This window comes from Metopolophium dirhodum, chromosome 1, assembly GCF_019925205.1.
Source record: "Metopolophium dirhodum isolate CAU chromosome 1, ASM1992520v1, whole genome shotgun sequence".
NCBI classification, from domain to species: domain Eukaryota; kingdom Metazoa; phylum Arthropoda; class Insecta; order Hemiptera; family Aphididae; genus Metopolophium; species Metopolophium dirhodum.
Genome location: NC_083560.1, coordinates 97,744,933 through 97,758,566, shown reverse-complemented (window position 1 = coordinate 97,758,566; position 13,634 = coordinate 97,744,933). Strand labels below are relative to the sequence as shown.

The 13,634-nt window shown below is 27.5% G+C and overlaps 1 protein-coding gene across 3 annotated transcripts in view; it reads right to left on the bottom strand.

Annotated features, from left to right (window-relative positions):
- The window catches only part of LOC132933011 (teneurin-a), a 43,840-nt gene that overhangs the window by 22,277 nt on the left and 7,929 nt on the right, over positions 1 to 13,634 (bottom strand). For 2 of the 3 annotated variants that reach the window (XM_060999347.1, XM_060999348.1), the window contains exons 2-10: positions 8,629 to 8,909; positions 8,457 to 8,561; positions 7,071 to 7,670; positions 6,790 to 6,984; positions 6,525 to 6,734; positions 6,250 to 6,435; positions 6,002 to 6,148; positions 4,547 to 4,754; positions 2,788 to 2,814 (exon numbers count right to left, since the gene is read on the bottom strand). In XM_060999347.1, the coding sequence (XP_060855330.1) occupies positions 2,788 to 2,814; positions 4,547 to 4,754; positions 6,002 to 6,148; positions 6,250 to 6,435; positions 6,525 to 6,734; positions 6,790 to 6,984; positions 7,071 to 7,670; positions 8,457 to 8,561; positions 8,629 to 8,851 (1,901 nt within the window). In that variant the 5' untranslated portion in view covers positions 8,852 to 8,909. The remainder of the gene's footprint in view (positions 1 to 2,787; positions 2,815 to 4,546; positions 4,755 to 6,001; positions 6,149 to 6,249; positions 6,436 to 6,524; positions 6,735 to 6,789; positions 6,985 to 7,070; positions 7,671 to 8,456; positions 8,562 to 8,628; positions 8,910 to 13,634) is intronic. The other variant, XM_060999349.1, reaches the window with a different exon arrangement.

Here is a 13,634-nt window from a genome sequence, read left to right as displayed (position 1 = left end):
TATAATTGCAATTATAAATTATATTGTTTATTAATTATAATGTACCTACAACGTGTGCGTTTTGCCAATATTTAACTTTATACTCTTAACATGACAAAAAAACGTCACAGAAATGACAATTATTGTGTGACACAATTAAAAAGTTGACACCTACTGGCTACTATACGAAGAAAAATTTTAATTTAAAAATGAAACGGTTTGTAAAACTATAATAATTAAAAAAAAAAAAAAATCTAAAAATATTGAAAGATACAAAGACGCCACAATTCAACAAGCAACATTTACAGGCGCTGGAATAAAGTTGATTTATTTCCAATTCGGCTTTTGGCTTTTTATAACAGATTATAAAATAAGTTAAAAATCGTTACTCTTTTTTTGTTCACTATTATTAGTAGGTAGTTAAGATGTAATTATGAGTGCAAATGGATATTAGCTGCATGTTTATAAATGATTTAGTAATAATAGCATATTTTATTAATCGATAAACAAATCCATACGTATGACTGCAATAATAGTTATCAACGCGATGTTTAGGCCATATTATACGTCTTCTAACTGAGTACGGTTCTATATTAATAAGTAGATAATATCTGCATATTATGCATATTTACAAGTTATATTATTATCATAATTCATATCCCATTCATGGATACTTGTATACACGATTTACGGTAGTTTAATCAGTAGGTAATTAAACAATGGTTATACTGTTCGAAAATTAAACAAACAATAATTTAGGTATATATTTACAATGATGTTATTTTGATACATAATGGTATATTAGATAATATTATGTATACGTTCGCATGCAAAAAGCAGAATACGCCTGAACAAAACAAAAAAATAAAAACAAGCATAAATTAGACAAAATATTAAGCCGAAAGTGTTTGGTTCTGTAGGCCGTTGCATAAAATGATGTGCAGTATCTATTCTAATGACGTTTTAAACAAGCATTATTTCGCGTTGTCGGTGATAACAGAGAGAAATATACATGCAATAATGATTTCGTTGTGTTTGGTGTTGTAAGTTTTATTTTTTTAAAAGAAACACAATAGGTATACCTAATATACGGATGTACACACAAAAAAATGCGAATTAATTAGTCAGATACGAAAAATATTGAGAAAAAAATAGCTGCAACCAATGTAGCATATTTAAACCATAATCTCGATAGGATTGACCAAATCGCGGTAGGTATCTACTCAAAAATATGCGGAAATCGTTGACCCGATCGAAGTATATAAAAACATTGCTACCTATTATACAAACAAATTAATTCAATACTAATAATAATGCTTAAAATAAAATGTACTTAATGTATGATCATACTGTAATTTTACTAAATGGTCAACTCTCAAATCAAATCTACATTTGTAGGTACTGTAGGAAAATGTAACAAAGTTATGAATGTATCAATATGTGTTTAAACATTTAACAGTAAACACGAAAGAAAATTACACAGATTTTAAGTAAGTAACTGACTCTTGAATTTTTGAGATATTGCTGGGAGCTGCCTATACTACGCATTAAACAATTGTTTGGTTTAAAAGTTTAAGGCAGCAGCATGGTATACTAATCTATTCGTCATTAATAATATCTTGTACTTAGAACTTAGAAGAGTAAAATCTTGTACATCTTGTACGATTCTAAGTTTATATGATATTGTGATGAAAATATAATCATGTGTAAACAAAAAAAAATACACAACTTGGTTAAAATATCCGCAAATGTAATACCAGTGAAAAAAAATGTATATAAATATCCCCAAAAAAATGGTAATATAATATTGTGACACAATATAAAAATAATAATAATAATAATAATAATAATAATAATTATCTTAGGTAAGTACCGATAATGTAATTATACAATAATATCATCCGCGTTATCGATCCATCCATCTTAAAAATCACAATCGTGTAAGTATTCATTTTTTGTTAGTTTGTTTTTTTAAATTAATATAAATAAAATATAAATAACCTATAAAACAAAATATTTAATATCAGTGCTAAAATGTTTGCTTCTAATGCCTATATGCTAATTACTACTGGACGACACATTTAGAGACACATATGACACAAAACAAAGTTGTAGATACCTGTATTATACTTGTAAACATATCGCAAGAGCATCAGCTGAGGTTATCTGTATATTGTAGTAATTAATAAGCTAACCAAAATGTGTAAGTATAGTATAAAAAACAAACTTGTACAACTTCGATCAACAGCGTAATTTGTGTTATTATTATTATTATTAATATCAACGAAGTAGTAAAATTTGTAAACAATTTTGCAGGTGGAGTTTTACTATGCTAATAGTTAACGTTTTTTTCTCTTAACCAATATAATAATCACGGGCTTTTTTAATCCCGTAAACAACATCGACACCAATTCTGTACATAAACAATTCCCATGCTGTTACCTTATACCTTTATTTGAATAGTTAAATGTTCAATTGTTAAATCGGATAATATAGTTCATAATATTATAAGATACTAGAAGGGGAGTTTTTATTATAGGCAACAAAAATCTACTCATTCTTGATGAAGTTACGAACAAATAAATATTACTATAATCTGGGTTAAAAATTTCGCAAACAACAAATTATAAAATTATTATATATATTATTATAATCAATTAGTCATTTCTTAAATTGTTTACCAAAATGAGAACAAAATGATGAGCAATCTGACTATGTGCTGTCAGAAAAAAAAACCAAATACAAGCTTTATGAAATATTAAAAAAAAAACCAAAAACAAAATTACAATTTATAATTTGTAAACTTACCCAGGTGTAAAGGAGTTCCAAAATTCACTATGGTACATATTCGTTTCGAAGTGTACGAGGACGGACAATAGAAAAAAAGAGAATGAAAAAGAGAAGGAATATTACCAAAATACCATTTTAAAATATATAAAAAAAAAACATCTTATCATCTAACTCTTGTGAGTTCAAGACATCTTAAACAAACCAAATATAGAAATATTGCGCTGAACATTGGATTAGCCCAGTTGATGTTTGTAAATTGCAATTTCTTACAAACGCAAAAGTATGGCGGAGTTCGTTGGTAAATAATAAAATACGGTTTAAATTTTAGTATAATTAAATAACGATATTTCTAATAAATAGATTTGTTTAAGATGTCTAAAAATTGTTCTTAAATCATAATATATTATATAGGTACTAAACATAAATTTTTGAGAAACATTAATCGTGTGATTTAAACTTATATGAATTGTGTTGCGTGTTTTAGTTTTATTACTTTGTTTTATGATAACAATTTAAACTAAACAATAGTATACCATCTTAACAGCGTTAGAATATTTTATTTTGTTCAACTATATTGTGTTGAAAATTCTATTTAATAACCAAAACGAACTCCACCTGCATTTTGAAAAGTCTCGTAATGCTCGTTTTTCATAGTCGATCTTGATATTATCAAGCTTGTCGTTTCACAATTACGTAATTTAAGTGTAAATGTGATTATGTAAAAGTATATGTATATATACATAATATATATAACATATAATATAAATATGTATATATACATATAAATATATATAAGTATATATATATTGTTTTTGCCGAAAGCCAAGCCTTTTGGAACAACATTTTTATTCAGAAAAGGGTACTACACAGGCAGCTACTTATTACAAATAAAGTAAGAAATGAGTCACAAGTATTTTTTTTTCGAGACGTACACAATGGAATTTCGACATATCTATGTAATAAAAGCATTAACACACACAACACAGTGTTGAAAATAAAATAAGTAAAACAAGTAAAATAACAATAAAAAAAAAAGATAGTTGAATCTATCCAACCCCATACACCTAAACATATTATTATTAGTTATTAATTGTATCTCAGTGGAATAAAATAAAATGCTCAACGAGACTGATTGTATTGTAGAAGTCGTACTGTCGTACTGATCTATTTTTTAGGTATAACTTATCATTTATGTATATTGGAAAACATTTGAAATAGAATATGCCTACTCCAACAATGGATCGGTCATTTGGCAGTTTTTCAAAATGTCTAAATCGTTTATTTTTAAATTACACAAAACAATATTTTATGATTATAAATTGATTATAAAATGGTAATAACAAATTTGGGAATATTTTTATTTTTTGGGAATCATTTTCCTAAATACTGGATCAGCATTTAGAAAAAATACGAATCCGAAACTAAGAAGTTATAAACAAATTTACCGTTATCATTTCATTTCAAGGTTAGCTGTCTTATCTACGATTATAGTAGTTAAATGTGTATAATATAATTTTGATTAAAAAATGTACCTAAGTATGGATTTTTTGAGTAAATTTAAGCAAAGTATATATTTAAAATTATTTGATATACGGACGACTAATGGCTGCGTATTTTGGTACACACTGCTTATACTTAGTGTGTGCCAATTTGTTCAAACTTGAGGAAAATAATTGTATTTAACATGTGAATCATTGTACATTTGTTTAAATGAGTGATTGAAATATATAATATGTATTATGTATGAATAGGTGTAATGACATAACCAAACACTTACTTCTCTCTATATTCATCCAAATGTGCATAGCTTTGGACACTATGCTCTTCTACCAAAAATTTCACTCTTTGATAAAACGAAGCCGTTACCGACGGCGGCTGTTTCCTTAGTAATACATCAAGAGGATCATTGGAAGCTAAACACATTATATGCTCAGCACACGAAGCAGAATTACAGCACTCACTATCTGAACAATCAGTCATTCCATCTAAACAGTTATATATGTTATATTGTACATTATAGTAAAACAAACTACCTATATAATTAAAAATATTATGTTACAATAAATAATATAAATGTTTTCAGTGGTTTTAACCACAAGTCGTAAATACATATTTTTGTATACATATAATATATTAAATAATTTAAACATTATGTAGGTAAACATATCATTGGTAAAGGTAGGTACTATTTTATATTTTTAAATACTCATAAAGTCGTAGGGTCACTAAGTAATTATAATTGAAATTAGTGGTGAGCAAATTAATCATAAACTTGCAGTCTTGGTCTTGATCTGATGTTGCATTTGCAATATCAGGACAAATATTGTAAATAGATACACTAGCAAGACCATGAACAAGAGTTGAAGTGCAATACTGGAACGAAGGAGCAAAATGACAAGAGTCTAGTTATAATACGAATTTTAAACTTAGTAACTGTATAGTAAATAGTGATTTATCATTATTACTAGAAATTTATATACCTGACTTATTAGTTAATATTTTGTTAGTAAATATTGAATACATTATATTATTTTAATTACATACTATAAACGGATACCACCTGATTATCGTATAGTTTTAGAATTTATATATATTAGGTATATATTAATAATATGGTAAAATTTGCTAGGCATATAACTATAACATTTGTTTATAGTTAGATTCCTTGATATTATTTTATATGCCGTGGGTAAGTGTAAAATAATCTTATTTCATAAATAAAATGCAGTTTTTGGACGAATGATGAAGTTACCAAAGATTTTTTTTAATCAAGTAACTGCAATATTAGCATAAATACAATAGAGTTTCACTTTTAAAAAAAAATTATACACACAAACAGTACCTATATTCAATGAATATTTTAAAACGATATAAGTGTTTTAAGGCAAATATCTGGATTTTGTAAACTGTGTACTTAAGAAAAATAAAATAAATTTCATATAAATGAAAAATAAAACACTGTACGACTAACAAAACAATATTATCGACAACTAAAAATAAATACTAACACTTTTCAACAAACACCATAAACATCTACTTCAATTACCGATTTCCTCAAGTCAACTGGTCAGTATAAATGAGTTGTTTATGTTTTTTTATATAATATATTAAGAGAAAAATTAAAGACTGCAAAGATCTTGCAACAATACTAAAACCAAATCAACAAGACCAAGAATGTCAAATATTGATATTTGCTTTGTTTTGCTCATCACTAATTGAAAACTAAGTATACCTTGATCATTATCGATTTCATCATTGCATTCCATTTCTAAGCGAACCGAACAGCTTTCTCCTTCCCATCCATCATTGCATACACAATTGTACATGTTGTTAACTAAGACACAATTTCCGTGATTAGCGCAACCGTTATCGCAACCCTCTGGAAAATTCGAAAAAATTGAATTTATAATATAACTTATTCTGTTTAGAATAAAACAATATTAATTGTATTATGAATCTAGTTAAAGATATTTAACTCACGAAAAGTACAGTGTTTGCCGTTCCATCCCCTAGAACATACACATGTACCGTTTCTACATTGCCCGTGCTCAGAGCATCTCTCGTCACAAGGGAGTTGATCACATTTATCACCGGTCCATCCAATGTCACATTCGCATTTACCTTGATCACATTTTCCATGTGGACCACAGTTAAGATTACACAACGCTGAAACCAGTAAGGTATGGATATGACATGACATGTAATTAAAGATTTAATTGCACAACAAGCGAACGAAAAACGTATAATAAATATACCTTGCGAACAATCTGGCCCAGTCCAAAATTTATTGCAAATACAGACTCCCGTTTCTAAATCATATGAGCCATGATCTGAACAACGAGGGAGGCATTGAAATACTTGCTTATTCATTAATGAACAATCTTCGCCTTGCCATCCAGCTTTGCAATAACATTTACCTGATACACAGATACCGTGGCCAGAACAGCTTTTATCCATACAGTCCACTGAAATCGGAAATATATCTTTATAATCAAATAATAAATAAAAATATCACAGTACCTTCGTCACAATCATCTCCTTTCCATCCCTGTTGGCATTGGCATACACCGTTTTTACAAACACCGTGTCCAGAACAATCGGCTACTCTGCAATCTGTTTCTGGTATGTCACATTCTGTACCTTTCCAACCTTCTTCACAATGACAAAGGCCTCCACCGTATTTTCCGTGGTTTGAACACAACATCGGACATACACCTTTATGGGTTTTTCGTTTATTAGTTAGTACAATTTAGCAAACTCCAATCAAAGCGAAAGAAATGTAAAAATGCAAACATATTTACTTTTAGAACAATCGTTTCCTTGATATCCATCGATGCAGTCACACTTTCCGAGATAACAGGACCCGTGCCCGGAACATTCGTTGGGACAAGTCGTTGAAACATCTTCGGCTTCTGCGATTTTAAGTACTACCGTGTGTGGTCGGAGATCATCGTTATAAATGGATAAAAACCATCGACCCGTGTCTAAGTACTGTATTAATGTCACATTAACGACCAAAGGATCTTTTTCGATAATATCTGTTGACCTGCGACTTAGCCTGTTATCTAGTCTACCTCCCTTAATGAATTCCGAAAAATCATGTTGGGTTATACTAGGAGCTACGTTTCGTCGACCATATACAGCAAAATTAGCTCCCCATGGCAATGTTAGGTTGAGCCTCATAAACACTGGTTGTTTATTATAAAACTCCAAATTCCAAAAATGATATGGATATACATTGGAACTGTATGGGGTACTGAAACTAGTTATCTCCAAGACTGAGGGCCATTGATACCTAGTATGTTGGCGATGCAAATCACTTTGATCTTCGGGAGTTACATCGCTTTTAAATTTACCGCGTATTGATACATTTGCAACAGTAGTCGTTGTCAATGGCGGAGCTGAAAAAACGATTGTATGTATTAAAATGTTATAGACTTAATGTAGTTAATCACAAACTATGCCACTATGGAAAATTAATTTAAATTTGTTACATAGGTTATTATATTTATTACGTAGGTATATAAAACACAGTTAGAAAAATGTACTCTTTATAGATATTATCGTTAACCTATTTCTAAGAATGTGCTTGTTGGATTTACTCATCAGAAAATCTATTAAATACTACAACTAAATAACTTGTTATTTTAATATTTTTTGTAAAAATGTATTTCTACGTGTTCCAAAAAATGTATGACGTATCTAAAATTATTATTAGTTATAATTTGGATTTAAATAATCTAGTTTTTTTTTCAAAATTGTTTGAATCATGATTGCAATGGACCATTAGTATAATAGAAATGATAATGAAGCCACATATTGACTAATAGTTAATCTTTTCTTTTTAAATCTAGTTTTATAAAAACTCAATTAAATAAATAAACTTTGGTTGATTAAATATCAATAATATCAATAAAATATATTAAAAATACTATGTATTAATTATTTATAAATATTTAACACGATTTATTAACTAATCTTCTACAGCCATTGCTATATTATGTATAGGTAACAACAAAAACAAATTGTTTTGAACATGTTTCAAACATTAATCCCTAGATTAAGGGTGGAAAAGTAAAGTATTTGAATTTGGTTATTATGTAATAATGATAGGTTTAGGTATTATATTTTATATGTATATTTTGTTGTCTAATTATTGATGATATTAAAATACGATTATTTCTTACCTTCAGTGGTAAGTTTCAGTGAGTTTTCCAAATCCATTGCAATAGCCCTTGATTTTTCCATGAAAACACATTTTTCTCTTATGTCTGTACATGATTTCCTCATAGCTATTTTCAAAGAAATAAATCGTACATCATAATGGAATTTAACTTATCTTTATTGATATTAACTAACCCATCAAATAAATAAGGAATGTAGTGATTATGAAGGTAACAAAGACCATTAGAAGAAAACTGCATTTCCATGTGCATTTTAAATTGCATTTTTGTTGTATTTCTTGAAATCTTGAAGTTGAGTACGGCGAATATTGTGAACTTAATCCCGTAGACCTTAATGGAAAAACTGGTACAGGCGGATTAGGCCTTGAATTTGTATTGAGCTCACCAGGGAACATCATTTTGAATAATTTTCCACTTCAAATATTAACATGCTGATAAACTGTTCATTTCGAAATCCTAAACACACAATACAAATAGTATAAAACATTATAAATACATTTTGTTTGCGTAGAAAATTGATAAAAAGATAGAACTACCTACAGTAAGTGTTAAATACATAATTATTATTCAATAGTTAATAAATTATAAATGTACTTATAGTATAAATAATTTAAACGTTTAGTTGGGTCGATAAGCCGTAGATATTTGCTCCTAGCTACTTATAATTAAAAATAAAATACTCAACATTCGATATTTTACAGAATATTATGATATTCTAAAATAAATAACATTTGTCACTTTATCGATTTATAATTGTATGACAAATTATTATTGGCAACAGTGGTCAATAACAAAGTTATGTAAATATAGATTAGAAAATAATAGTTATTGGTTTTGATTTCAATAAAACATTTATATTTGTATTTTGTTTGTGGGTATTGTACATTTTGTTAGTGCAGGTAAAACATAGTAAAAATATAGTTTTTATTTTAAAATTATCTATTTTTAGTAATTACCATGGACTCAATTTGTCTGGCTTAATTGTTTTCGTAACAAAATAATAAACACTATTTTTTTTTAAAGTGTAGCCAACAGAAAAATATTCTACACGTAATTTAAAAAAATAATAATAAGTATTTACAATTGTTTATATCTCGTTTATAACGCTTACAAAATTAATAATAATAATTATATAATATATACATATATTTATTTATTAACAAAACATGCATTTTAAGAATATTTTGATTTATGGGTATATTTATGAACAATATTATACAACAATTTTATAGTACCTCTATTTTATAAATTAACAAAAAAATAAATAATTTCAAAGGTTTGTTTGAGACGTCGAAAATAAAATCCAAGTATCTTTAAGATAGGCTATTAATTTTACCAAATAAAAATCTAAGACTTGCGTATACAATCTAAACATTCATGCAGTAGACACTTATGTAATATTATAATTAAAGACCGGATTTATATTCTCTTAAAATACCTTAAATATGATGCTAATATTCTCGAAAAAACCTTAAAATATTCTCATTAAATTCTCTTGAAAATTTAAAAAATATGCTAAAATATGCAAAATATACAAAAAAAAAACAAAAATATGCAAAAATAATCAATTAACATCATTATATTTACTTTAATATGCATTTAAAAATTTTTTTATTTCAATTTTATATTAATAGTGAGTTAATTATTAGGTATTTAAAGTTTCGTATTCTAATGGAATATTATTGCACTTTAGTAAGAGTTGGAAATGATAAAATAAAAAATTGTAAATGTTCAAAAAAATGTTTTCTGGGTACCGTAATATTAAAATTAAAAATAAATACAAATTTTTTCTCACAATTTACGAAATATTCCAAAATATGCTAAATGAGTTAAATATTCTCTAACCCATAAAATATTCTCAAATATGCAAAAAAAACTTTTTTCTATGCATTCAGAATTGAACAAATCATCCACATTTTTTACTCTCATAAGACTGCATAGACCCAGTAACGATATGTAAAAACATATAAATCCGGTCTTTAATTATAATTAAGTATTAAGTAGGTATACTGTATAGGTTATCAGGTACCATATATAAACTGATTAACTGATATGTATAATACCAAGTGATTCGAACATACGATATTAATAAATTAGGTACACATACGGCATACGTTATATACCACATTCTAATAGGTATTTTTAAATGAAGTAGGTAGTTCAGTAGGTAATTAAAAAAAAAGTTATTTACTTATTGAAAAAAATTGTTAATACATGTATTTAATATATTTGTTTCGAGCACTTTTAATAATATAATACCAACATTTCAAATATTTATATAAAATACTTTTTTATTTATCAGTGTTTTTTTTTATTCAAGATATTAAAAACTCGATTTTATCAAAATCATCAATTTTTAGTTTCTATGGTAATATAGGTACTCAAAGTGCGAAATGTCAAAATAGTTTTTGAACCAAATATTATGTTAAAATATTAAAAATATGTCTGGATTAGCTAATAGTTTTGAAATCAATCAGATTTGGAACTGTTGTTTGTATTATAGGTAGGTATAAGGTATGTTAAATATTCAAGTAAAAAATAAAACCACAAGTATTTATAAGGTAGGTAAAGTCGATGTTAATGTTAGTAGACACCTACCAAACGATGTTGAAACAATGTAGACTTCAATTCACTATATTATACGAATTCTTTATACTTAAAAAAGTTTTGACAATTCTAAAAATGAATGACAAAATAAAAGAGGGATTTTCTTTTTATTATTCAATGGTACTGCGCATGGAGGTGACCTGGTGGGCGCCATCCTGTACCATACTGGTTATAGATTGCAACTTAGATCATATAATAGTATTATATTAGGTATATTAGGTATTATTTTATTCTGTGGTCTAGCATTGTAATTTTTAATTTTTAATTTTTTTTTTCATGAAACATTAATAATAATTACCTAAATTAATATCTATTAAAATTAAATTGTTAAATACTTTTAACGGGGGAGCTGATATCTATATCTACTGTATATTTATATGTTATTTCATGATGTTCCCCGTTTTAATCTTTAACCCTAAAAAGCTGAGCATAGTTTTTTTTATGTAAATGTCGAATGATTGTATTTATGCCTTATATACCTATAAGGCATAAATAACCTATAGTAGGTTTGGCATACTTTGCCACAATGCACAGCGCACGCCTATGATGGCAAGTAAAACCTTTTGTTGAAAACAAATCCATCGCATCAATGACTGAACATGCGCACATCACTGATTTTGATCTCTTCGAAAGTCGATTATAGATTACATATTGATAAGGTATTTCTTGGTATTACCGCCAAGCTATAAGTAGGTACACGAAAAGTAAACATTGACTGTTGTGAATAGAATTTTTCCAAACTTCGAATTTATAATATTATATTATTATGCTCTTTGGTTAAGTATTATGAATTTTTGTTTTATACAAAACGTACCCATACATATTCCGACTCATACGAATTAAATAGTTTCCGATGAAAATTGATTAAGTTTCTTAGTATGAACTTTTCACCGAGAGAAAATTTTGAATTTGTCGAATATAGAAATGTCTGCAATTTCGTGAAACTTTAATGTTTTATGCGAAAAGCGCTTCTAGTTTAACAACGATAAATATTTCTTACTTCAGAAAACCCATTAGTGGCATCCCAAAAAGTTGTATGTTTATAGATTATAATTAAATGTATTGCATTTTTAGAGTAGAAGTTATATTGTGTGTTGCTAAAAAACGATTTTCCTAAATACTATTAAAGGCATATTATACTTAAACAACAATTTAAGTAATATTATAATATGAAGGCCGGACGTTCCACTGTGCATGGATTATAAAAAGTGACACGTTGCGCGTCATTTTTAATCCGAGTTGAACGTTATTATAACATTTAGAACTCTGATAGTCGGATGCAACTAGACCTCTAAAACGTGGAGTGCTTTAATATTTCATATTTTAAAAACATAGAATTTATGGTATTTCAATATAATAATGATAGTTATACCTACAAAAACAAGGGGTGCTAAATTAGAACTCGGGTGTGCTAAAGACCCTTTTACACCCCCCTCCCCCCCTAGTTGCGCCAATGGTTGGATGTCCATGTTACGAGTCCTCCCTTTCCCTCTTCATAAGATTCAAAGTATTTATACTCAATGTAAATACTTATGCATGTTTATTGAGTAAAATACAGAAAGGAACTAAATAATTACCTAAATAGTATGTAGGTATGTATGTATAAATAGTTTCAATATGATAAATTGCAGATTCTGTGAGTAGATAATTTACAATATACGATCACAGATCAGTGATCATTATAATTATTAAATATTATTATTAGGTAACATTTTATATTTGAATAGAAAACTGTTTGATTCACCGAACACACAGATACAGGTCAATGATTTGTTAATGAGATCGTGTGTTAGTTCCATGCCAATGCAATAGGAGTAATATAAAAAGTTTGGAGAAATGTTAAAAAAATAATATTTTTATTGCATTTAAAACATAAGAAAAATGTAATAAAATTAAACTGAAATAAACGTAAGTTACATCAATAATTCTTGTTTATTCGATTTAATAATATTATAGTATGACTATTGACTTTGACTGTACAGTAATTCGTCTGTAAAAAATTGTAAGATTCGATCAATTTAATACTGTACGTCTGTACAGTATTAAAATTAAATATTTATTTTATAAACATAATACATTTTTCTATAGAAAATGTGAGCATTGTGCTTATATATAATGTTTCTCCAATAATACCTTTGAAATGTAGTTCTGCAATAATATTATAAACTTATAATCAAATATAGCACACTACGCGTGTACGAGAAATAAGTCCTGACAAAGTTTCTATATATCACAAAAAAGTGAGTTATATTTTATTACCAATTTTCATAAGGAAAATGAAAAAAGTTACATGATTCTCTAAGTACATTGCACATAAGTACTAAGTAGAAAATAACCCCTACATTTCAGGACTTTTGTACTAGGATTGACAATACAGAAAGTGGCTTGATTGAAATACGTCTGAAAAACTCGTTTTAATAATAGGGCTTTCATTTTATAGAATGGAAAAAATCCTGTGACAACCCAGTCAGGCTGATCAGAAGCATTTCTTTTTTAACGTGGACGACAGTAAGATTGAATAAAGAATCAGTTTCTGATTCAATAAAGCAAAAACTGCCAAACTTACCTACTCTC